Consider the following 26,635-nt stretch of genomic DNA (forward strand, 5'->3'; position numbering starts at 1 on the left):
TAGTGGAATGATAATGCATACGCTGGAGTTAATGCACAAAGGTAATTAATTTGCTGAACATATATGCAGGAGGTATTAGCATTTCTGTCGGTTGCGTGTTACTCGAGTGATGCTGCGCCAGGAGCAGATACACAAACAAATGAATGTACAAGAAATTCGAAAACGAATCAAACATGTTTAACTTCAGCACATTTTTTAATGCCACATCACGCTTTACTTCAGCTGAAATCAAGTTAATGAACACACACACACGCACACACGCACACACACACACACCGCACACACACACACACACACACACACACACACACACACACACACACGCAGTCAGTATCACGAGAATTTACGGAAGCCTACAGACAATTTCTGGGAAGTGCTCGATCTGCACACACACTATTGTTACATAGTTCAATGACTGTCCTCACTAGGTTTGTTTGTTTGTTCAAGTTGTTTGTTTGTTTAACGCCCAGCCGACCACGAAGGGCCATATCAGGGCGGTGCTGCTTTGACATATAACGTACGTGCGCCACACACAAGACAGAAGTCGCAGCACTGCCACAGGCTTCATGTCTCACCCAGTCACATTATTCTGACACCGGACCAACCAGTCCTAGCACTTACCCCATAATGCCAGACGCCAGGCGGAGCAGCCACTAGATTGCCAATTTTAAAGTCTTAGGTATGACCCGGCCGGGGTTCGAACCCACGACCTCCCGATCACGGGGCGGACGCCTTACTACTAGGCCAACCGTGCCGGTCCTCACTAGGTAGACACAAATTAAAATAATAGGTCTGCAGTTGAAAGAAGCTGCCTGTGCATGACTCCCAAACGGAATTCAGAGCTCGGCTGACTGGTAGACAACTAACGACTGACTTGCTCTATCATTGAATTACCGTACACGCTCTAAAAGCTAATGCAATGAACAAAGCAATAAGCACTAATTCAAGTCACACATTAAAAGACTTCGCGTGCACACATACATAACAAAAAGTCATACATAGACATGAAAAACAAGTATTGCCTATAAAGTATTAACGTCTTGTTCTTGTTCTGTTTGGCTGTTCAAACTTGTACTCGATCGATGATTCCCTTGTTCTTGATTTCAAGCCTAAACGTTGGCAGCATCTGGATTACAATCTCAAATCAGCAACACCCGTTACCATAGCGAGATCAGTACAGAAAAGTCATCTCCGTTCTGTAGATCACGCCAGACAGGGTAGCAACGAGCAGTTCGGGATTCTTGGTCTCCCTGCCGTCACGAGCAAAAGCGACGAGAGAAGGAACGCCTTTGCACAGTTTTCTGCCCGAGATGACGCAAGCAACCTCAAACCTTCTGACGTCAAGAATGACGACACTGTCGCAGCCGGAAGAGTCCAAGACGGCCAGGAAACCGGCAGGGTGAGCCGATATGCTCAGAGGCGTGAAGGTCTTGATCCCGGTTTCCACATCGCATCCCTCAAAAGACGGAAGAGCGAGGAATGTGTTGCTGCCTTCCCTCTGAAAAATGACGACCTCGTGGGTTCCTCTCACTGCTGCGAAGATTAGGTCTTCCCCATCCAAGGTCATGACTGCAGTAGAGCTGATGCCGGTCAGGCGAGGTTTCGTCTTGGGTCGAACAATCCAGACGCCGCCTTCTCCTTCCTCTGAAAACCAGAGCAGAGAGCTGTTGAAGCTCACCACGAGCCCTGCTTCACCGTAGCTGAGGCTCGTTGCCTGTAAGGGCACGTCTTCAAAAGGAAGGTCAAGGACGTACTGTGAGGTTGCGGTGTTTAGGACCTTAATCTGCTGAGGGCAGGATGTCATCACCATAACATCGTCGTCAACGATGGCCGCTATAAATAGGGGTACTTCACTTATTTCCATGGACCATACAATATTCCCAAATTCGTCTAGCAAGTCCAAGTGATTGTCTCGATCACCGTACACCACCCACACTGTTCCGTATTTCCCCGGAGCCAGGTCTGTAGCTTGCTCACTGCGGCCGTGCAGAATCGTTGGGCTTTCCCCTTTCGGAACAACAATCGACCTTGGTCTAAGCTTGGCTGATTTTTCTGGTCGAGGCTGTTCTTCAATCATTGTCTGGCTCACTAATGTTTCTGCAACATTAGCCCTTGGTTCAGAATTGACTGACTTTTCTGATCGAGGCTGTTCTTCAAACTTCGTCTGGCTCTCTAACTGTGCAGCAACAGTAGCCCTTGGTTTAGGATTGACTGGTTTTTCTGATCGAGATGCAAAGACTTTGCTCAACAGTTTCCTGTACGCTTCATCGGCTGCAGCACAGGAAGGTTCCTTTTGCGACGAAGTAACACAATCATCATCGTGACTTCTTGCAAACGCCAAAACAGCAGTATCAGAGAAAATATCTTGAGAGTTGTTGTTCACCAAAGCTTCGCTAGCAGCAGGAGTTGTTAAGTCCTTATTGGTCGAAGGCATGCGGTGAGTCAAGGCGTCATGGCAGGAAGAAAGTTGATGTCCAAGATCCTCCACGAAGACAAAACGCCCAGCAAGAGCTTCGAGTCCAGTGGCGGTCACCTGAGGAATCTCAGCCGTATAATGCAAGCTGATAGCCTGTTGAGGAGTACAAATCACAACAAATAGTTATCTTCATTTCTCTGTTTTATAACGCAAGTCGTCAGTCTATTGACGCATACAAGTAATAATTCTCAGCTGCATAGTGCAAACTGGTAGCCTAGCTGTTGAACAGTACAAGTCAAAACAAGTCGCGTAAGGCGAAAATACAACATTTAGTCAAGTAGCTGTCGAACTCACAGAATGAAACTGAACGCAATGCCATTTTTCAGCAAGACCGTATACTCGTAGCATCGTCAGTCCACCGCTCATGGCAAAGGCAGTGAAATTGACAAGAACAGCGGGGTAGTAGTTGCGCTAAGAAGGATAGCACGCTTTTCTGTACCTCTCTTTGTTTTAACTTTCTGAGCGTGTTTTTAATCCAAACATATCATATCTATATGTTTTTGGAATCAGGAACCAACAAGGAATAAGATGAAAGTGTTTTTAAATTGATTTCGACAATTTAATTATGATAATAATTTTTATATATTTAATTTTCAGAGCTTGTTTTTAATCCAAATATAACATATTTATATGTTTTTGGAATCAGAAAATGATGGAGAATAAGATGAACGTAAATTTGGATCGTTTTATAAATGTTTAATTTTTTTTACAATTTTCCGATTTTTAATGACCAAAGTCATTAATTAATTTTTAAGCCACCAAGCTGAAATGCAATACCGAAGTCCGGGCTTCGTCGAAGATTACTTGACCAAAATTTCAACCAATTTGGTTGAAAAATGAGAGCGTGACAGTGCCGCCTCAACTTTCACGAAAAGCCGGATATGACGTCATCAAAGACATTTATCAAAAAAATGAAAAAAACGTTCGGGGATATCAATCCCAGGAACTCTCATGTAAAATTTCATAAAGATCGGTCCAGTAGTTTGGTCTGAATCGCTCTACACACACACACAGACAGACAGACAGACAGACACACACACACACACACATACACCACGACCCTCGTCTCGATTCCCCCCTCTACGTTAAAATATTTAGTCAAAACTTGACTAAATATAAAAAGCATAGTTATCCTTCATCCCTCTGTTTTCTAATGCAAGGTGTCAGTATGTTGACGAGTAGGGAAGCCGTATAACGCAAGCTGGTAGTCTGTTGAAAAATACAAGTCAAAAAACAATTGGTCTTCATCTCTTTGTTTATAATGCAAGCTGGTAGCCTGTTGAGAAGTACAAGTCACAAAAATAGTTAATTTTAATCTCTGTTTTATTATGCAAGCTGAAAGCCTTTTGAGAAGTTCAAGTCATACAAAATATTCATTATAACAATAACAATAATAACAGCACTTTATTGTCCATTAAAATATTACATAAAAATGGAAAATGTTCTTCGGCACATCCTGCCTGCCTGTAAACAATTATAACAACAATTGTTTTGGACAACACACATAAAACATAAAACATAGGTTCACGTCAGTAATAGCAAGCACACCTATCATATTTCCAACAACAGTGACCTAAAGTGCTGTCCGTGTCATCTTTAAATTTAATAAATGTACAGGTTGGGTTTCACAGCAGAGCAATCACATTACGAATATCACAGATTAGGATTTGTAAACTGCAAAGAGCCCTCACTCGATCAAAATGTATTTTCATCTATTATGTTTAATAAGGCAAGCTGTAAGTCTGCTGACGAATCCAAGTAAAAGTAAAACATTAATTTTAGCCTCCAAAGAAATACAACAACAAAAGTTGTTGTTTTTAAAACGGCTGGAAGCTCAGAGTATTTCTTCCGTTAATGCATCCTCGACTCTCTGTTATTTGCGAAAGCCTTTCTCTTTTTGTGATTGATTGGTAAGTTGGTTGGTTTTCTGATTTGAGAGTATAGGTGCCGTGGTGAAAAGGAGGTGTGATGGTGGACAATTATAACACTCAAATGGCTCCATCAAAACATGATAAACACAGAACAGCACATCATTATGACACCCTGCAAGAGTCCTTATTCTTCTTCCTTTTATCGTCAACAACCTTAGACTGAGCCGATGATGTAAAGTCAGATGGAGCAGATGCTGCAAAATTAGGCTGAGCAGACTCTACACAATCCGACTGCACAGATGCTGTAACATTGGAATAAGCAGATGCTGTAAAATCAGCCTCAGCAGATGCTGTACATTCAGACTGAGCAGATGCTGTAAAATTAGGCTTAACAGATGCTGTCAATAATTCAGACAGAGCATATTCTGTAAATTCAGGCTGTTCAGATGCCACACAATCTGACTGTACAGATGCTGTACAATTAGAATGAGCAGATGCTGTAAAATATGACTGAGCAGATGCTGCAAAATCAGGCTTAACAGATGCTACAACATCAGCATCAGCAGATGTTGTAAAACCAGACTGAGCAGATGCTAGAAAATCAGACTGAACAGATGCTGCAACATCAGACGGAGCAAATGGTGTAAAATCAGGCTGTTCAGGAAACTGCAAAACAACAGTTGAACAATCAGTAAAAGCAGGTTGCTGAAGCTGCTCCAATGTGATGTTTTTGTCTTCTTTTGCTGGTGGGGAAGAAGGCTGGGTGTGCGGAACAAATTCCTCGACAAAGACGAAGCGACCCATGAAAGCATCAAGCTGGACACCATTCACCTCTGGAGTCTCCACAGCAAAGGTGAGCTTTTTCATCTGTAAAGGTTAAACTCTGGGATTTCACATGGATTGTATAATTTAACAATCTGGTTATGACTGTGCCGTGCAAACATCAGATCTTTTCAGGGATTTTGACTGGGTTTTATGTATTGAGTCACGAAGCATTGAGCAAAAAGAAAAGAAGATATGGTTAAAGAAAAAAATGAAAAAAAACAAAAGAAAGAAAAATGAAAAAAAATGATGAAAAAAAAAGAAGAAGAAAAACAAAGAAAAAAACAACAACAACGGAAAGAAGGAAAGGAATTGAAGCCAAGGTGTAATTAAGAGATACGCTGTACACATGAAGTAGCTAGTACAAGTTTTACCTTTGCATCTGGTTTCTGTGTGTCCGTTTGATTAAATTTGGTGCGAAGAGCGGAAACCTCAACATTTGGGTCTGTAGTGGCGTCATGGCTTTCAGTGACAAGCTTCAACAGGTCCTCGACTTCTCTCTGTAGATGTGCTAGTTTGCCTTGATGGTTCATCTCCTGCACACACACGCATCCACGCACGCACGCACACACACACACACACACACACACACACACACACACACACACACACACACACACACACGCACACACACACACACAGCTGCTGATTTTAAAATAATGAGCGCATGAGCATGCATTGGTGAAGTGATTTCTAGGGTGTCTGCAGTCTCCAAAAGACTGAAATATCAGTATTATTATTGTCATGACAATTCAAGCTGTGGGCTGCACTCTGTATGGAAATCAATGACTATCAATATTCTTATTCGTATAATTCTAAAGCCGTATCTTAAGGCACTTTTCTTTCCGTGAAAACAGTTCTGCTCACATAAAAAGGGCCAGGTTCCACTGCACCATCAAAAGACATTTGCATGTCCTTTTAACTGACTTAATTGGTCAATGCTTGCAAAACAACTGGCAAAGTTCTGTCCGCAATTCAGACAACTCTCAAAACAAACAGCCTTGTAATTGTGGCAAAGATCTTCACAATAAAACGGGCATGCCTGGATTCTTTTGACGAGAGATACACTGGAACCCCCTAGCTTTTAAGACCTCAAAATATCTGAGAAATTCAGGTCCCAAAAAGGAGGGAGTCTTAATAAAATGGGGGTAAATTCATGACAGGGGTTATGAAGAGAAAATCTGAAAAAGCAAGGTCTTAAAAGGGGGGGGGGGGGAGGTTTTAATTTGGGGGGGTCTTAAAATGGGGGTTCCACTGTATACATTCATAAATTTAGGGGATTCTACGTACCTCAGTTCTTGTAATCAGCACTTGCTGTAGATGTTCTTTGTGTCGCTGTCTGAGCGATTCAAGATGGTGTTGAAAATGCTGGTCCAGCAGAGAGTGTAGTTGAGTCACGTGGTCCTTCAGGGCTTTTTCTGCCTGCACATAAATGTTAATTTATGTTGCTTATTATTAACATCACATCAAATAGCTCGTCACTTAAGATTTAATTATTTATAAATGGTACTTGTTGCTAATCTCTATTATAGTCATTATCCATATTATTGTTCTTGTGGCTTTTGTTGTGGTTACCAGGGTATATGAAACTAAACTTGGCCAAAAAATTATTGCAACAATTTTCGCACGACTAAGAAAAGCCTTAAAACGCAATTTATTTTAGTTGAACGTTATATGCCCCAAAAGGTAATTATGTCAGCTGTACATATCATTTGTCCGATTGATGGTACTTGGTATAGGCATCCCGTGACAGCCTGTCAAACAAGGTCACCCCTAAAATCGATCTGACAAAAACAATAGCCCCGTATTTTAAAATCTGCAAAAAAATCAAAATATGCACAAACCAAACATTTGGGACAACCATTGGAAAGGCCATTCAATTTCCTGTTCAGAACATTTTCTTTTATGCACCTGACTTCTCTAGTCTTTATGTAGCCTTTTGTCAAAAGTGGTAGGTGTCAACCGTTTCAGAGGCCCAAAAAGGCACGTTTTGAGGCCATTTTTGAGGGGGTCCTCCACCCAAAGAGCCATATCTGCTCAAGTTCTAAATGATTTGCTTTGGAAAGTTCAGAAGTTATGACCAATAGGCTGACCGAAATGTGTGTTGCATTTTGCGAATGTATATATACTTAGCGTGTCGTATTACGTAACTTTTCCGAAAGAACTAAACAAATATTCATATTAATTCAGGGTTTTAGGTTAAAAAATCGTGACTTTGCATGCTAAACAAAAAATGGATGAGGCAATAGGTGCCAAAGTTTGAGGCTGATCCGAGTGCTGGTTTACATTTGCTGGAGATGGGAACACGCATGAAACATTATCGATAACCGTCAGTGGTACTGAGTACACTACCCTTGGAGACTAACAGTCCTGGGCCTGTGCTTACTATCCTTTTCCGGCGCGCTGTGCTCGGTGAGTTGCGCTTTTGTGACCCGCAGCAAAGGAAGCACAGGCCAAGGTCAGTTTATCTCCACAGCTACTGTACGCATTACCAAGGACGGTGATCGATAAATTTTCTTGCGCGTTCCCATCTCCAGCAAATGTAAACCAGCACTCGGATCTGCCTCAAACTTTGGCATCTATTGTCTCATCCATTTTTTGATTAGCATGCAAAGTCACGATTTTTTAACCTAAAACCCTGAATTAATATGAATATTTGTTTAGTTCTTTCGGAAAATGTACGTAATACAACACGCCTATTATACACATTCGCAAAAGTAAACACCGGTTTAGGTCAGCCTATTGGTCATAACTTCTGAAATTTCCAAAGCAAATCATTTAGAACTTGAGCAGATATGGCTCTTTGGGTGCAGGACCCCCTCAAAAATGGCCGCAAAACATGCCTTTTTGGGCCTCTGCAACGGTTGACACCTACCACTTTTGACAAAAGGCTACATAAAGACTAGAGAAGTCAGGTGCATAAAAGAAAATGTTCTGAACAGGAAATTGAATGGCCTTTCCAATGCCAATGGTTGTCACAAGTGTTTGGTTTGTGCATATTCTGATTGTTTGCAGATTTTAAAATACGGGGCTATGGTTTTTGTCAGGTCGAGTTTAGGGGTGACCTTGTTTGACAGGCTGTCACGGGATGCCTATACAAAGTAGCATCCATCGGACAAATCATATGTACAGCTGACATAATTACCTTTTCGAGCATATAAAGTTTAACTAAAATGAATTGCGTTTTAATGCTTTTCTTAGCGTGCAAAAATTGTTGCAATCATTTTTTGGCCAAGTTTACATTGAACTTTATATGCATGCAATTGTGTGTATATTAGTAAAGTATGGAAAGGTAATGTGAGGTGAGGTAGTTTAAACAACGTTTTATTTCTGTTTACATATTCATAACATTTGCATACTTCTTCTTCTTCTTCAGCGTTCGACGATGGCTGTGTCTAGATTCTTTGGCCCGTGATGCATACATTTATAAGTTACATGAAAACAACAACAATACTGCTTATGATGGTGTCTTCAAAACAAACTTACAATGAGAAATAAATAAGCAAATGCGAGACATTCAGGTTATTACATAATAATTAATATAATTATGCAAAAACTGTAAATCTGTTTACCATAACAATATCGAGATGAGGTGAGGCGAAGTAATTTCATGGGAGGGAATTAAACAAAATCTCCTCAAGAAAAAAGAATGTTTGATTTAAACATAAAATTCTTCATGAAAGTCAATCATAATATATGAGACAGAAGGGGAGGGGGGATGAGGTCAGGAGACAGACAGACAGACAGACAGAATCAGACAGATAGAAAGCACCTCTCCTCTGTTGGTTGTAAGCTTATCCACACCAAGAAAGAGTTGTTCCCCGTAATCCTCAGATTTCTTCATGGCATTGTCAATTTTTCTTTGTAGTTTCCTCAACGATTTTGCAGCTGTCTTAACTCGTTTATCCATGCCGTCTAAAGTCGACGATTGTTGTGGTGCCTGAAAAAGGTGAACATCTTTTGTCATTAAGCGAGTAATATTCAAGTAAAACCATTTTTGTTTTGCATGTGTTGAGTACTTTGAGAACACTGTAGCATGGGTATTGATTTTTTTAATTTTTTCTCCAGGTCTAATCTACCAAAATGTTGATTAACAATAAAGGGAGGGCATCTACCTTCTGCGCTTTGGTACAAGTTACTGTCACTGTCTGCTGCGCTCGCTTTCCTTGTTCCGCAGCATCAGCAGAAGACTTCACTGGGTTGTCGTGAGCTTTTGATTCCCTTGGCTGGTATAATTCAGATGCATCTGACCCAGTTGCACAAGCAGCAGGTGAAGTGTTTTTCAGTTTATTTTTATTCTTTTTCTTCCTGTGTCTTTTACTCTTTTGTTCAGTGCCTGTGCCAGGTCTTTCTTGAGGAGAAGACACAGAGCTGAATGCCATGCTCTCACGAGCTTCCGGAACACTTGACCGCTCTAATTTAGACACATCAGGCACAATTCCACAAGCTCCATGTGAAGGTTTGTCTATTCCACTTTTCTTCTGCTCCTTTATTTTCCCAGTTTGCAAAGTACCTGTGTCTCCATGTGAAGGTTTGTCCAATCCACTTTTCTTCTGTTCCTTTATTTTCCCAGTTTGCAAAGTACCTGTGTCTCCAAGTGAAGGTTTGTCTAATCCACTTTTCTTCTGTTCCTTTATTTGTCCAGTTTGCAAAGTACCTGTGTCTCCAAGTGAAGGTTTGTCTAATCCACTTTTCTTCTGCTCCTTTATTTTCCCAGTTTGCAAAGTACCTGTGTCTCCATGTGAAGGTTTGTCTAATCCACTTTTCTTCTGCTCCTTTATTTTCCCAGTTTGCAAAGTACCTGTGTCTCCATGTGAAGGTTTGTCTAATCCACTTTTCTTCTGCTCCTTTATTTTCCCAGTTTGCAAAGTACCTGTGTCTCCATGTGAAGGTTTGTCTAATCCACTTTTCTTCTGCTCCTTTATTTTCCCAGTTTGCAAAGTACCTGTGTCTCCAAGTGAAGGTTTGTCCAATCCACTTTTCTTCTGCTCCTTTATTTTCCCAGTTTGCAAAGTACCTGTGTCTCCAAGTGAAGGTTTGTCCAATCCACTTTTCTTCTGCTCCTTTATTTTCCCAGTTTGCAAAGTACCTGTGTCTCCAAGTGAAGGTTTGTCTAATCCACTTTTCTTCTGCTCCTTTATTTTCCCAGTTTGCAAAGTACCTGTGTCTCCATGTGAAGGTTTGTCTAATCCACTTTTCTTCTGTTCCTTTATTTGTCCAGTTTGCAAAGTACCTGAGTCAAGGCTCTCTTCAGAATCAGACGTATACATCTCGTACGGTTCCTTCTTCTTCTTCTTCTTTTTCTTTTGTTTTAACTGCCTTGGACCAGCTGCAGTGCAAAACGGCTCTGAGCATCTGGCGGTCAGGAGAGCACCCAGCACATTGCCGTGAACTGGACAGTCTCCCCGCTGTGGGACAAATCCTTGCTGTCCAGGAGAACTCTGCTGACCTTTTGCTCTGGGAATGGGCAGTCGCAGAATTTCAGGGTCTACCGGTTGCTGTTTGCAAGGTGCGTGTGCGATTGCTCTCAGCTGTGCGCAGTTGCATTGGGGTTTGTCAGGGGGTGGTCCAGAAGATGAGGGCCTTAGGTGTTTAGGTGTCTTTTTTTTGCTGGCTTTACCAACATTTTTTCCTGTTCCGTCATTCATTCTTCCTTGCTAGCACAGATCACTGGGTATCACTGGGTTTCGGTTCTGGGTAATGGTGATCTGAGTGTTTTCAGTTATGAGCTGTCATCAATGTTGCTTGCATTTGCCTCTGTTGTTTTCAAAAACTATATAACACTTAACATATTAATCTGCAGTGCTCCTGAAAGCTTTCAGGATACATTGTACATACATTGTAGTCAGATTCTGGAGTCTGTTGTAATTATAACCATGACTCCTGCAAAGAAAGAGAAAAATAAGAATTAAACTTTGAAAAAAAATTTTTTTTAAAAATTGATAACTCTTAACTAAATATTTTTTTTCTGAAGAAAGTGTATTCACACAATGTGACACTAGTTCCTCATTTGCTTGCACTGGACACACTGCTTGAGTCATAACTATAGCACATACCAAGTCGCGTAAGGCGAAAATACAACATTTAGTCAAGCTGTCGAACTCACAGAATAAAACTGAACGCACTGCATTCTTTTACCAAGACCGTATAATCGTAGCATCGTCAGTCCACCGCTCGCGGCAATGAAATTGACAAGCCAGAATAGCATGGTAGTGGTTGCGCTGAGCAGGATAGCAAGCTTTTCTGTATCTCTATTCTTTTTAACTTTCTGAGCTTGTTTTTAATCCAAACATATCTTCTTCTTGTCGATCACTCAGATGGAAATCCAAACATATCATATCTATATGTTTTTGGAATCAGGAACCGACAAGGAATAAGATGAAATTGTTTTTTAATTGATTTCGGAAATTTATTTTTAATCATCATTTTCATATTTTCAATTGACAGAGATTGTTTTTAATCCGAATATAACATATTTATATGTTTTTTGAATCACAAAATGATGAAGAATAAGATGTGTGCGTGTGAGCATGCATGCCTGGCTGCGTGTCACACACTCATGCACTCACTCACACAAAAAGCATGTACATTATTGGTCTGAACACTTTATAATGTGCTTTCCACTGTGACTATCTCCCAGGACTTGACAATTACAAGCAGGCTGAATGTACGTGCACTCAATTTATCTGTAGAGGTAACATTCCCCTGATAGTGTCAGACAGACGTAGATTTAAAGGAAAGACTGAAAATCAGATGCGTGCAAGAACACAAAGTTAACTTACCTATAAGTAAACACAAACTTTAGACATATACCAGAACCTACCTGGCAGTCATGCAGGTATGAGTGTGAAACTAAATTGTCCATACCAGTGTCTTTCCATTAGACTGAAACAATAGAAATATAAGCCAAGCAAGTGTCAGTTACATATACCATACGTATTGTAGTACAAATGTGTAGTTAGTTATTTTACAACACAGTTTAGTATGCTAATATGTCTTATCTTGAACATATTCACATTGGGCGAATTTGTGTACTTATTTTGTCACCAAAATGAAGGAGCTTACTGATAAGAGAAATAAAGTGCATGTCAGTCACGAGTGTTAAGCTCAAGTAGAAAACACATTTATGCTCTCTCTCTCTCTCTACTTGCAAAACTTGTAAGAAATATTAGGCAGCTAGCAAAATATCACTGTACTCTCTGATTGTATTGAAAAACATGATTCTATAATATATAATGCATGAAGGACATTTTTATGCAAAAAATATTTCTTTGTTATTTAATTTTCAAGCATAGCTTAAAGAATCTCTTATCTTGAAATGTCTTATTGGTTGCTTGACATGTTAATTATGTAATTTGTACTGTTATTGTGTAATTACCCCTCAATGGGCGAGGGCCGGATGAAAAAAAGCATGTACGTATTGCTTAATTAATTCTGTCACCCTCGAAAAATAAATTTCAAACCATCAATCAATCAATCAAACTCTCTCTCTCGTCTATTCCCTTGAGGTGTTTTACCAGCTAACAAAAAAACTACTGTGGAAATGTACGCTTCCTGGTGGTTCTTTGATTTTGTCATTGATCATGTGACACTTCACAGCACTATATTGACAATAATGCTTTTAAATAATACTTTTACAAAGTTTTCGACAGTTTGAAAACATTTAATTGTAAAATTACATGTCATTTCAGTAAATTTGAATGAACCGTTATACATGTAACTCAAACCATGCAACAATTCTGCAGCGTTAAAAGTTTTGGTGCAAATCATGTGGTGAGGCACATATATTCAATCAATTGTATATGACCACAAGATTAATACTATGACGCCATTTTAACTGTGCTGACAGCTGTTTAATACATTCCACTACCTATCTAGGCTTCTTGGACCATGCATGTGGGAGCTAGTAGAATGTCTTCAGTCTTGTAAAATCACAACAGAACTCAGCCGTTTATCTAGTTTCTTGCCGTCTCACGCAGGCCATAAGACTGCCATAAAGTGCTTTAACTGCTGGGCATGAAAAGAGTCTGCTCTCCTTTAGTATGCAAGCTCACAAAGCTTTTCTTGTTCGAAGTGGATTCGCGGCGCGTTGTGCAGCGTTGCGTTTTGCAACGCGCGGCGCTATGAGGAGCGCTGCGATTCACGACGCGCGATGTATTCTGCTGCCACATTTTCTTCACAATCGCAAAGTTTACAACAGCTACATCTATCTGATCTATTTGAGAAATAAAACTCAATAAAACGAAAAACAGAGCTCCATTTTCTCTCTCTCATTCTTTCAACTGAGTTCACCATGTATCGCTGCGCCGATGTAAAACGTGCCTAAGTTCCGGCCTTGAATACTTGGCAGTCATATCACTACATGTCATTGCAATGGCTTCTACTATATGGAAAGCAGCTGAGTTTTTAAACTGGGATGACGTTTTTAAACAAGTATCCGAGTACAGTGCCGCAGAACCGCTGTTAATCGGTGTAACACCAGTTAACACTTCAGCAGCCATTTTGGAATTCGCGCATGCGCAGATCTTTTTTCTTTTTTTTTTTCCCCCGGTTGATTAGAACGCGTATATTCAATCTGCAGAAAGTGCAATTTTGTAGTCTTGCAGCCCTGAAGTTGCTTTTAAGTGTCCAAAGAAAGAGTGTAAAGGTTCTAAGGATTACATCGGGCACACAAATACGCGATTTTTCTTGTTTTTCTGGTTGATTTGAACGCATGCGCAGATCGTTTTTTTCGAGTGTTTGTTTTTTCTCCTCTTTCGGGTTCCTTCTTCATTCCATGTAAGCGCTGGAACTGTTAACTGGTGTATAGATTCACTTGAGATAATATAATCCAGGTTTCCCAATTGCTTCGTTTCCGGGCGATTTATGTGGAGCACGTGATGCGCACAAAAAATATTGGCGGTCTAGAAGTGTCGTCTGCGCAATGATCGCGGCGGCGCCCGCGGCTTTCTTGACCGCCAAGGACGACCGCGCACGTTGTGATACGTCATTCGTTAGACCTCAATAGAGGTAGGTGCAATCAATTGTTGTTAAAAATGTTGCTGATGATAATCATACATGTACAAAAATAAAGCGCGTCAACAATCTGCGCTGGTGAGAGCAATAGCCGCGCTCTGGGAATCGCTGCGCTGCACAACACGCCGCGCTCTGTGAATCGCCGCGCTGCACAGCGCGCCGCGCTCTGTGAATCGCTTGCCTTTCTTGTTACATGGAAAAAAAGGCGTCCAACTTTAGGTGCACGTTAAAGTTCAAGTTGAAATACTCCAAAAATACAACTACAGGAATGCACCCACTTGTGTGTGGAATTATATAATCCAATATATAAGATATATATGCATGCGCACACACACGCACACACACCACAGGCGGAAGGTATCGTCCACTGGCACTGGACGACTACTAGTACTATCACAGAAAGTAGTCTTTCTGTGATAGTAGTAGTCCAGTGGACGATACCTTCCGCCTGTGCACACACCAAGCCAATACATTTTCTGTGAGGACAGCTGACTGGCTATTGGTTCTACGCTAAAGTTCAAGATAACGCTGTAGAGCCATGTTACCTCTAACCCAAAACCGGAGGTTGCAAGTACGTGTAGTTTGTGCAGCCATTGTAGACATTGTACTTTTTAGATTACAGTGAGTGCAGCAAGTGCAGTCGATGTAAGGGAGACAATGCTTTAGGTCTTAAAAAGAGTATCTTCCCCTGTACATCAGTGAATCATTATTTTTAGAGCGGGGGAAACCCACAACAAATTAGTTTTGAAAAACTTTGTTTTTATTATATATCCTACTTGTTAACTGTATGAAATAATGTATTTAGTAGAGTACTTAGAATGTTTATACGAAAATGACGTCGAGAAGGACTACCAGCTTTATGTATGCCTTACTTCCGCTTCTATAAGCGCATGGGCGCCTCTTCTACTTTCACATCTGCTTTGTGTTGTTGTTTGAAGCCTTCAATACAGGATAGCCATGGCTGCAACCTGCACCAATATAGACGTTATAGTTCAAGATCGTGTTGACAACGTACCTAGTTGTCCTCATGGTATGTGTTGTAGACGACCCGCTAGTTCTCTGGTTTCCTCGTGGATCGAGAAATCCTGTAAAATACACTTATACAGACTGCAGTGAAAAGCGTCCAAGTCCAACGCGCATGGCTGATCAGGGCATGGCCAACATGCCCATATATCACGCTATTTTAATACTTGCTTTCCTGTATTTTTTGTTTAAAGTTTATACTTGTTGACAACATTTTGGACTCCTTGTTTTGTATCCTTGTGTCAACTGAACTGGTAATGGACGAATTCCAAAAATGACCGTCCGGTTTGTGTTGGTCGTGAAAGAGTTGTTTCTCTTGGAAACATTGAGGCAATCGGGAATGTGACCTTTTTGACCAATCATTTAAGAGGGCCTGTTGTCTCTCCACGCCTGTTCTCTGTCTTACACAACCCATGTAAACCCGACAGTAATTTCCGAAGTCTGTCTATTGAGGTCTAACGAATGACGTATCACAATGTGCGCGGTCGTCCTTGGCGGTCAAGAAAGCAGCGGGCGCCGCCGCGATCATTGCGCAGACGACACTTCTAGACCGCCAATATTTTTTGTGCGCATCACGTGCTCCACATAAATCGCCTGGAAACGAAGCAATTGGGAAACCTGGATAGTTTGATCCAGTAGTACGTGTAGGTTACATTTTCTTAGTGATTTTTATGTACCAGACAATCGTGTCAACACTCGGGAGTGTCATTTGATGCCGAGTACAAACACAAACACACTTAAACAAAACAAAAACACGACGCAGATGCCACTTCTTATTGTCCGAGTATAAATCACACTCGGAGTACATTGTATACATAAGACTTGGAAGAGGTTGCATATAGAGTGTGTACACACTTGCCAGCTCTGAATACTCTTTGATAAAAAGATAGGTGATGGAGAAACGTCAGATTGATTTTAATTCGCCAATTGATTGGCTGAGAGTTGTTACAGAGTTTTTATTGTCGGAGTGTATGCAGACCTATCGATCCTGTATATGATATAGCTTTTACCTTTCTAAGATCATGAAATTCTTCAATTGTTTCAGGGCCAGCACTGCTGTTTGAGCGTTACATGAAGAACGGTGATAGTCGCAAATTCTTTGCCTGTTCAGCATTTCGAGACCGCAAGCAGTGCAGTTTCTTTCGATGGATGGATGATGTTAAAGTTGGGAGCAACAATGCTACAGGGAACACCAACTTCTGTGCTCAGGGAGTTGGTGCTGGAAATCGCAAAAGGTGATTCATTTAATCAGCAAAATTAGTGGCAATTGTGTTGTTTGTCAACTTGCTGTGTATTGTCCAGTTTTATTCCCAAGGCCTCGATCTGTCTTCGGTCAATTACACATACAATTTTGATCTGACGTATTGTTCTGATCCCAGGCCGGTCGAATGTCCGATAGCTTTGACACATAGGATGTCTTCTGACACAACAATATTTTTGCGGCCTGGACTTTTTGACCGATATATTTCAGGTTTTTGAAGTTCAAGAAGTTGCCTCTGTCTGAACGATCCATCTGCTGTACGTGTGGGCTTTTACTGCTGGGAGGGGAGGCAACTCAGCATACAGAGCGAGGACACCAAGTCAAGCACAAGATAAACCGAGCGGCTTTGCGACATCCCACAACACTCTTTGTTCCGCATGAGGACAACAAAACCTACGCTGTAAGCCAATAGGGATATTGTTTTGTAATGTACTTGTATGTTGTATGTTCCCTGAAATGTGTCGTCCTGACAATGACAAACAAGAACTTGGAAAAAAACAAGAACAAACCACTTTGTTGTCTGTTTTAACACTACAATCTCTCCTTTTATTAACCCTTGGGCTGGTTGTCGCGACATATGTCGCGCTACTTTATGTATACTGTCACCTGGTTGTCACGACATGTCGCGCTACAGGCTCAGTCTGTTTGGTCGGTTCCGATTACCTCCCATGGATGCGAAAACCAATGTGACCGTTTTTCTTTATTTTTCTCTCTGTTAGAACACCATTGGCTATGTAACATGTGTTACAGAATTGCACCAGTGCAAGGGTTAATAACTACTTGAACTAGTACTTGTATTTGTGTGTGTGCGAGATGCATTTTTTGTGAGTTTTTGTACTGGACCATGCGGAAATAGTGCATACAACCTGTCTAAATGTGTCATTGTTTGATCCACTTCTAATTAGTGTACTCCTCCTCTTTCAGCAATATCTTTTCACAGACTCTACTGTTGACTTCATCTTGTCAACACTGGAGAATCTGAAGTGCACACACATCTTGTGCATTGGAGCACCAAGGTAAGCCTCGCATAGGCTATCAAAGCAGTGTTAAGCCTGGTAGAAATCTCACGTCAAAATTAACAAAACACTTGATACTGTTTGTTTAGCAGTGAAAGCAATCATGAGATCACATTCTTCTAAAATGAAGTTATCAAAGCAGTGTTAAGCCTTGTAGAAATCTCACGTCAAAATTAACAAAACACTTGATACTGTTTGTTTAGCAGTGAAAGCAATCATTAGATCACATTCTTCTAAAATGAAGTTTAGCTTTTGTGGCGGAAGTTCTTTGTATTTCCTTTATTTCCGGGGGCCCGGTAGCTCAGTTGGTAGAGCACTGGACTTGTGATCGAAAGGTCGCAGGTTCGAATTCGGGCCGGGACGGACACGGGTCAACTTTATGTGCAGACCCAGAGACGGAAGCCATGTCCCACCCCCGTGTCATCACAATGGCACGTAAAAGACCTTGGTCATTCTGCCATAAGTGCAGGTGGCTGAATACACCTAAACACGCAGACACTTGGGTAGCGCGACTCCGTTGCTGCTAGCTTTCCACTGGGAGGAAGCGACCCGAATTTCCCAGCGATGGGACAATAAAGTAATGAAAATGAAAAATGAAATGAAAATATTCAGTTGATTATTTTTCCCTGTTGTTTGTCTGTCTGTTGCTACTGCTTTTGCAGTTACTGAAATTATAGTTGTTGATTTCTTTTTTTGCTTTATTGCTGCTTCTGTTTCATTTCCTTTCTGGGTAGTGGGTGATTTTTTTGATTTTTTTTTTAGGGGGGAAATATTTATTTTTGTTTGTTTCTTTTGTTTTTAAGATAAGAGGAAGAGACTCTGGGGCATTATTTTTGTATCGCTTTTCATTTAAAAGGCAAATACTGAAATAGAGCTCTTCTGTTTCTTTTTCGTTTTTGCATGACACAAAATAAAAGTCTGTGCAAAGCAACACAAATGTTTTGAATTTCTATTTATGTAATCATCTCTCTTTTACAAGAATTCATGAAGCCATCACACTCAGACAGAGACAACAGGATACAACATTGTCCAGCCTGCTTCTGGATTTGGATGCACGATATGTAAGTAACTCTAACTGTCATACTTTTGTCACAGACATGTCCTTGTCTTGAAATCACTGTGTGCTTCGGGGCGGGGATGTAGCTCAGTCGGTAGCTGGATTTGTATCCAGTTGGCCGCTGTCAGCGTGAGTTCGTCCCCACGTTCGGCGAGAGATTTATTTCTCAGAGTCAACTTTGTGTGCAGACTCTCCTCGGTGTCCGAACACCCCCGTGTGTACACGCAAGCACAAGACCAAGTGCGCACGAAAAAGATCCTGTAATCCATGTCAGAGTTCGGTGGGTTATAGAAACACGAAAATACCCAGCATGCTTCCTCTGAAAGCGGCGTATGGCTGCCGAAATGGCGGGGTAAAAACGGTCATACACGTAAAAGCCGTGGGAGTTTCAGCCCATGAACGAACAAACAAAATAACAACTGTGTGCTTCAAACTCAAAGTCAGTTAGTGGCAGCTCTGACCTACTATACAAGGACTGAAGAAGATGGTTAAATGTAGTCATGTTTGCAGAAGTCTGACCGATCTGGAATACTTATGACCATTCCTACAATAAGGTCATAATTAGTGTTCTATTAGTTTTTGTAGTTGCATGGCTAAAGCAGCTATAACTGAGGTGAAAAATGCTGGCTGAAAGCACAGATGGAACTGACACATTCTGTGTCATTCATATATATCTGAATAAGGTTTCATGCAGCCGATGTTTGGTATGACACATGCCATCCCAAACAAATCCTATTTCAGCGACATAGATTCCAGCCCACTGGAAGTATGAAGAGCCAGACAGAAAGAGATACAGTGGAACCCCCCTTTTAAGACCTCAACAAATCTGAGACAATCCGGTCTTAAAAAGGAGGGAGTCTCAAAAGGGGGAACATTTACAAAGGCTTTGAACAGAAAGTCTGAGAAAAGAGGGTCTTAAAAGGGAGGAAGACTTAAAGGTGGTCGTCTACATTTTTGCTTTTTTTCAATAATCTTATGGTTAGATTTTGCTAAAAAGTTATGTCAGATGATGAATGAACCATGGGGAAAAAAGTTATAGAAAAAAAATATGTAAAAAAAAGATTTTATTTTAGGGTAGCGTGACTCACGCTTCCAATATTTTGTTTTCTGTTTGCTGAGAACATGTGCTTTGCCTAAAAATACTGACCAATTAAATTTATGTCACTATGCTTATAGCCACGCCCAAACAAGTGCAGCAACAGTTTGACACTGGAGCGCTGTCCACGCTTTTTTTTTTTAAGCACGAAATGCACAGGATTTGAGATAAGTTTTGCGCTTGGCATTTTCCAAATAAGGATATCCTACTATGAGTACTACGCTGGAATACTACAATGAATTTTCAAACGGCTACACTGGCTTCGTCTTTCCTGATCGAAAGGGGGTGTATTGTTGATATTTGTAGATAATAGACTCTGCATTTTAATGGTCAAATGGCGATTTCGGTATAAAAATGTAGACAAGGACCTTTAAAGTGGGGGTCTTAAAGGGGGGGTTCCACTGTACAGTATTGCCGTTGGGCAAGGATGTAACTGAAAGAGTAGGTATGAAAGCGGCGTAAAAGTATAATGGGTACTATGGATGTTGCTTGGAAAAAAACTGTTTGTTTAAGTTTTTTGCTGGGCAATAATGGGTGGTCTTGGTGGCTTTGGGGTAATGTATCAACCCTTTTGTGACTTCTTCTTCTTCTCGTTCGCTCCTAATCATGTTTTGTGTTTGCAGGCTCAGGTCTACACCCGCAAACAGATGTGCCTGTACAACATGTTCAACCACCATTTCTTTGACCAGCAAGGAGAAGGCCAGTTCAGGTCATTTCTGAAAGAGGCGGGTGCTGGGCTGGTGCTTGTGACTGATCCCCCCTTTGGCGGAATGGTTGAACCCCTGGCAGCAACATTCAAAAAGATCGAAGAGACGTGGAAAGCTGAAACTAAGCTAGGTGAGACAGAGTGTTGTTTTTCTTTTAAATTTAAAAGAAAATTATTTGAGTCTTTCTTTCATTCTGTTACTTGTTTTTCTTTCTTTCTGTTTCCTTTTTTCTTTTTTTTTTTCTTTTCTTTTCTTTCTCTTCTGTCTCTCTTTCTTTCTTTATTCTCACCTTCACTTGCAACCTATGTTGCTATTATTCGTTTTATTATTGATTTGATTGAAAGTCACACACTTAACTTGGCAGATAAAACTCTTTTTGACAGGTGACAATGTCACAAGAAGCTAACCTTCAGCACATAACAAGCTCATGCAGATATAATAATAATCACTCCAGTGAATGAATAGATATTGGTGCATGCACCTGAAACAAGGAATTGATTTCATGAAGGGAAAATACTGTGTTTTTATGTTTCAGATCGACCTCTCCCCATGTTATGGTTCTTCCCATACTTCATGGAAAAACGCATCTGTGATTGTATACCTTCGCTCACCATGCTAGACTACAAGGTGTGTGTTGTCTCCCTTGGGAATGAGAGGCCTGTATCGGCCCTGCCTCCGCTTACAAATTTACCCCATTTTAGGCCAAAGTCAGCTTGAGATACAATCTTTACCTGAGTTAAAAACAATTTAATCACATTAAGCTTCTCAACAGCAACGAAGAACCACAGACAACATTTAACTCATGACACAATTTAAATGATGATCAGAATCCTTGTCTACTTAGGGATTTGATTCAGTTTCACACCCTTTGTTTCAATTTTCTTGCATGTTTTTATTAAAAAAAAAATGTTTTAATGATGCTACACAGCCCGTTTGAGGGTATATGGGGCAAGTGCTAATACAAATAGCTGGTATAAAAAAAGCCAGACTGGAGGTCTTCTGTGTAATTACGGTCTTGAATGTTTGAATGAAGCAACAAATGTTGATATTAAATGATGAAAGCTCAAATAGCGCAAACCACAAAATTGCTCGATGCTCTTTGTGCTTTACAATGTTACCTGTAAATCAGTATCAGAATAAACAGTATTTCAACACAATGACATGAACATTGCAGCATAAAAAGTAACAACGATATTACAACAGATGTTAATCTTTCAATTCTACACTTCAGCTGTTCAGACTCCATGTGTGTGTGTAGGTGTGTGTGTATGTGTGTGTTTTATGCAACTGTTGCGTGTGCTGTGTTCATGAGTTTCTGTGACTGTGGTATATATTTATCATGCTCATTGTTTGAATGCTCATGTGATAAGTTGATTTTAGTAATGTACTTGTGTTCAATTATGCTTTATGATCGTGTGTTTGTGCTAGTAGAAATGAGATTTGGTGCCAATAGACACATTTCCATGTTTATGGAAATGGAAATGGACATTGGGGCGGGGATATAGCTCAGTTGGTAGCGCGCTGGATTTGTATTCAGTTGGCCGCTGTCAGCGTGAGTTCGATCCCAGGTTCGGCGGAAATTTATTTCATAGAGTCAACTTTGTGTGCAGACTCTCTTCGGTGTCCGAACCGTGGGCTCCCCCCGTGTACACTACATTGGGTGTGCACGTTAAAGATCCCACGATTGACAAAAGGGTCTTTCCTGGCAAAATTGCTTAGGCACAGTTAATAATTGTCTACCTATACCCGTGTGACTTGGAATAATAGGCCGTGAAAGGTAAATATGCGCCGAAATGGCTGCAATCTACTGGCCGTATAAAATTTCATCTCACACGGCATCACTGCAGAGCGCCTAGAACTGTACCCACGGAATATGCGCGATATAAGCGTCATTGATTGATTGATTGATTGATTAAACTTAAAGTTTTCTTATCTTATCTTATCTTAACAACACAACATTTACTTTTCATTATCACAACATCAAGATACGCAATCAGACTTGCAATACAGTGGAACCCCACCATTTGAAACTTCCTCCCTTTTAAGACCTTGGGTTTTTTCAGATTTTTTGTTCATAACTTATGTACATTTACCTCCATTTTAACACTTGTTTAAAGGTGCTGAACTTGTCAAATCCAGGTGCACGGAGCCCCTGGGGCTTTTAGTCATACCTCAGGCAGCTATCCGTTAGAAGAACTACCAAGTTTCATTGACTTGCACCCAAAGAGTCAAGAACTGCGATTTTTTTACGAATTATTAATTTCGTACTCGGACCCGGCTGGTCTTGACCTATTTTCGGATCTAAATTTAGATCAGGTAGATCACCACATCATGCACAAAAAGACACGTCACTTAGCAAACTATGTCAGACGTCATCATGAGTTTGTGTAAAACAAAATGGAGGCCGGAATCACTCAAGTTGAATCGAACTCCGACCAAACACCACGTAATAACTAGGTTAATTTATGCACTCGCGTGAACAAGAAACTGTCAAGCTTCACAGATGTCGTCGTTGGGTAGTTTTGGGTTTGTTTTACTACCCAAGGAGGATTTTTGAACTGTAAATGCACTCAGCTGCAACAAAAACGCAAAACGAAGGCTGTGAGCTGCACTGTGCCTTTAAAGGTCTTACACGGGGGGGGGTTGCACTGTAGTAAAATGTACGTATAGCTGGTGGTTATGAAAGGCTGCATGATGGCTGTGCATTGCAGGTCGACTATGATAACCACAGCTTGTTCAAGAGTAAAGACGGGAAAAGAAAGAAAGGCAGCCCTGTCCGCATCTTTACAAACCTTGCACCCACCTCTCTCCCGCTTCCAACTGCAGAGGGATATTGGTGAGTGTGACATACACTTTCTGTGAGCATTCTTAAGAGCATGTGTGCATGTGAGTGTGTATATTTGTGGGTTAGTCTGGTCTGTTGTCTGCGAGTATACGTGTTCTTTGCTTTCAGTGAGCCTGTCTGAGCCGTTTTCTGTCATGTCTGGGTATATATATAGTTTCACATCTTTAAATGGCAATGATTTGTGAACAAGTTCCTTTGCAATCTCTCACTGAATACCTATCTATTCTTGCTCAAGGAATTGTTTCTGTCGTTGTTACACATATCTGTTGTTGTTGTTGTTTTCTTTCAGTTTGTTGTGTGTTTGTATGATGTTGTTGTGGGTTTCTTTTATTTATTTGTTTAAATGAATTTGTATATAATGGGTTACTGCTCTCTTGTGGTATCACTGTACTGGTTATTTTCAGGTTCTGTGAAGAATGCCAAAGATACAGTGCTCCAGAAAACAAACACTGTGCAAAGTGCAAGAGCTGTACATCAAAGGTCAGTGAAAACTCAGGAATTACACATTGTCTCGGTACAGATCTTTTTGACACAAACGTTTCCTGTTATGAGACGAATAGTACTGTTAAAAATAATATTTTCTTCTCTGTAAATGTAATTGAAATTGTCTGTGCAAGTGTCTTAATGTTATGAAGAATAAATGGTCACTGCAAACCAACTGATTATTTGAAAATAGGAATGAATTGCGGAGTTGCATACATGTACATACATATATATAGGTGCAGAGATATTGGCTGACTTTACTGAAGCACATCCGCACAAGCATTCATGCATGCAGATGAAATACAATCATGTGCACACACATACGCACACACATGTATGCACGCGCGCACACACACACACACACACACACACACACACACACACACAGGCGCGCACACACAGGCACAGATATTGTGATCCTTCCCACATGCATGCACAGACTCTCTCTCTCTCTCTCTCTCTCTCTCTCTCTCTCTCTCTCTCTCTCTCTCTCTCTCTCTCTCTCTCTCTCTCTCTCTCTCTCTCATGTACTTAAACTGCTTTTTCCATTGCATTCCAGGATGGTACAACCTACAGACACTGTGATCTGTGTCAGAAGTGTGTCAAATTAACACGTGTGCACTGTGATGCATGTGGAACATGTGATCTACCATCACACGTGTGTGGTCAGCAGCATGGAGCAGGTATGTCTCTTTCTGCACGTTTGCCTGGGAACACACTCATATACTTGGCCTTGTGCTCACGCACACACACACACGCATGCGTACACACACACACACACACACACAAATACCCATGCATTCATACACTAATGCACATACATACCCTTTCACCCTTTGTTGTTGTTGTTGTTGTTGTTGTTGTTGTTGTTGTTAGCCTTTTGACTTTATGCAAGGAGTGTATGAATGTATGAGTGTTTCCACACCAGGGCAAATACCAATGGCTGTACTGCTATATGGCGGAATAAATTCTTGTTCTTGTTCACTCTCTGTCTTCTTTTCTCTCTCTTTTCTCTCTCTATGTCATACAGACAGGCAGGCACACACGCAAACACACACACTCCTGTCCCGACAGAACAAAACAAGTCGCGTAAGGCGAAATTACTACATTTAGTCAAGCTGTGGAACTCACAGAATGAAACTGAACGCACTGCATTTTTTCACAATGACTGTAGTCCGCCGCTAGTGCAAAAGGCAGTGAAAGTGACGAGCCTGTTTAGTGCGGTAGCGGTTGCGTTGTGCTGCATAGCACGCTTTACTGTACCTCTCTTCGTTTTAACTTTCTGAGCGTGTTTTTAATCTAAACATATCATATCTATATGTTTTTGGAATCAGGAACCGACAAGGAATAAGATGAAATTGTTTTTAAAACGATTTCAAAAATTTATTTTTAATCATAATTTTTATATTTTTAATTTTCAGAGCTTGTTTTTAGTCCGAATATAACATATTTATATGTTTTTGGAATCAGAACATGATAAAGAATAAAATAAAAGTAATTTTGAATCGTTTTATAAAAAAAAAAATTAATTACAATTTTCAGATTTTTAATGACCAAAGTCATTAATTAATTTTTAAGCCTCCATGCTGAAATGCAATACCAAAGTCTGGCCTTTGTCGAAGATTGCTTGGCCAAAATGTCAATAAATTTGATTGAAAAATGAAAGTGTGACAGTGCCGCCTCAACTTTTACAAAAAGCCGGATATGACGTCATAAAAGACATTTATCGAAAAAATGAAAAAAACGTCTGGGGATATCATACCCAGGAACTCTTATGTAAAATTTCATAAAGATCGGTCCAGTAGTTTACTCTGAATCGCTCTACACACACACACACACACACACAGACATGCACAGACACACACACACACACACACACACACACACACACACACACACACATACACATACACCACGACTCTCGCCTCGATTCCCCCTCTATGTTAAAACATTTAGTCAAAACTTGACAAAATGTAAAAACCCACCCGTCTAAAGAGTTAATTTATTTTTTTTTGAAGACTGTGCAATGGTCCAGCTTCACCTGGAACATCACTTTTACTGTTTCAGGTTGCCACATCTGTGGAGCGATGGATCATAAGCGCAGAGACTGCCCACAGAGACATGATACTGCTGGAAGGTATAATAGCACAGTAGTGAGAAAGGGACTGATAGTTTCCTGTTAAGGCAGGGATTTTGAAGTAGGAAATGGATCAACGCCAAAAGTTATTTTGAAACTTTGCCTCATTTTGTAAGAATTACCAGACTTGTTCATGATGGGGGAAAGACCAAATGACCAAATTAAACTATTGCTGACACTTGTATAGCTATTTCAAAAACAAAAGGTTATTCTTGGCAATATCCTTGAGTCCGGGTTTTTGAGTACATCTGAGTAGCTAGTTGAGCGCTTGTGCCTGTTGGTAAATAAAGAAGTTTGTTGATGTTTATTTGCTTTCATTTTGAGTTGTGTTCTGTTCTTTCTTTCAGAAAATCAAACCGTAAACGAAAGGGAAAGCAGGAGCATGGCAAGATGAAGAAGAAACTCCGTCTCAGTTAGAGTAGAGTGCATTATGTTCGAAAAGACAGTTCATTGAGTTGCACTGTTTTCATTCATTGGATTGGATTTGTCTGAGAGAGAAAAGCAAATACAAACAGGACTTGAATGCAAACTTTGTGTTTTAAATGATTATGTCAGGAAGTATGTGTGTGTGTGTGTGTCTGTGCAAGTGCTCCTGTGTGCACACATTTAGCGTGTGTGTGTGTGTGTGTGTTCAAGTGTGTGTGTGTGCACATGAATGGGTGTCTGTGTGTGTGCGCGTGTGCATAAATGTCGGAGAGGGTGTGTCTCAGCTGTTGCTCGAAAGGTGAACTGAGAAAACAAATATGATTGTGATGCAGCCTGTGTTTGTGTTGCATGGATCATGCGGGTCACGCTGTTATCCTGATTAGGGCATTTGCTACACCGC

The 26,635-nt window shown here is 40.7% G+C and overlaps 2 protein-coding genes across 5 annotated transcripts; one reads left to right on the plus strand and one right to left on the minus strand.

Moving 5' to 3' along the window:
- Window positions 1-447: 447 nt before the first annotated feature.
- On the minus strand, window positions 448-14,836 carry LOC138982014 (titin homolog). 2 transcript variants are annotated; one of them, XM_070355218.1, is made up of 7 exons: window positions 14,730-14,836; window positions 11,993-12,054; window positions 9,285-11,052; window positions 8,942-9,109; window positions 6,460-6,591; window positions 5,544-5,705; window positions 448-2,569 (listed from the first exon to the last, which is right to left on the minus strand). In XM_070355218.1, exons 3-7 carry the CDS (start codon window positions 10,815-10,817, stop codon window positions 1,172-1,174), a joined length of 3,393 nt encoding a protein of 1,130 aa, XP_070211319.1. In that variant the 5' UTR covers window positions 10,818-11,052; window positions 11,993-12,054; window positions 14,730-14,836; the 3' UTR covers window positions 448-1,171. The 2 variants fall into 2 exon arrangements, with proteins under 2 accessions (XP_070211319.1, XP_070211327.1); XM_070355226.1 differs by lacking the exon at window positions 14,730-14,836 and adding an exon at window positions 13,462-13,979.
- On the plus strand, window positions 10,618-26,338 carry LOC138982024 (rRNA N6-adenosine-methyltransferase ZCCHC4-like). Of its 3 annotated transcripts, none has more exons than XM_070355247.1 (12): window positions 10,618-10,678; window positions 16,253-16,442; window positions 16,679-16,868; window positions 17,393-17,484; window positions 18,464-18,545; window positions 20,261-20,474; window positions 20,880-20,971; window positions 23,056-23,180; window positions 23,594-23,669; window positions 24,232-24,355; window positions 25,740-25,809; window positions 26,157-26,338. In XM_070355247.1, exons 1-12 carry the CDS (start codon window positions 10,633-10,635, stop codon window positions 26,224-26,226), a joined length of 1,371 nt encoding a protein of 456 aa, XP_070211348.1. In that variant the 5' UTR covers window positions 10,618-10,632; the 3' UTR covers window positions 26,227-26,338. The 3 variants fall into 3 exon arrangements, with proteins under 3 accessions (XP_070211348.1, XP_070211352.1, XP_070211341.1); XM_070355251.1 differs by lacking the exon at window positions 10,618-10,678 and adding an exon at window positions 14,059-14,178; XM_070355240.1 differs by lacking the exon at window positions 10,618-10,678 and adding an exon at window positions 15,056-15,214.
- The last annotated feature ends 297 nt before the right edge of the window (window positions 26,339-26,635 follow it).

Source organism: Littorina saxatilis, linkage group LG1 (assembly GCF_037325665.1).
Source record: "Littorina saxatilis isolate snail1 linkage group LG1, US_GU_Lsax_2.0, whole genome shotgun sequence".
Taxonomy (NCBI): Eukaryota; Metazoa; Mollusca; class Gastropoda; order Littorinimorpha; family Littorinidae; genus Littorina; species Littorina saxatilis.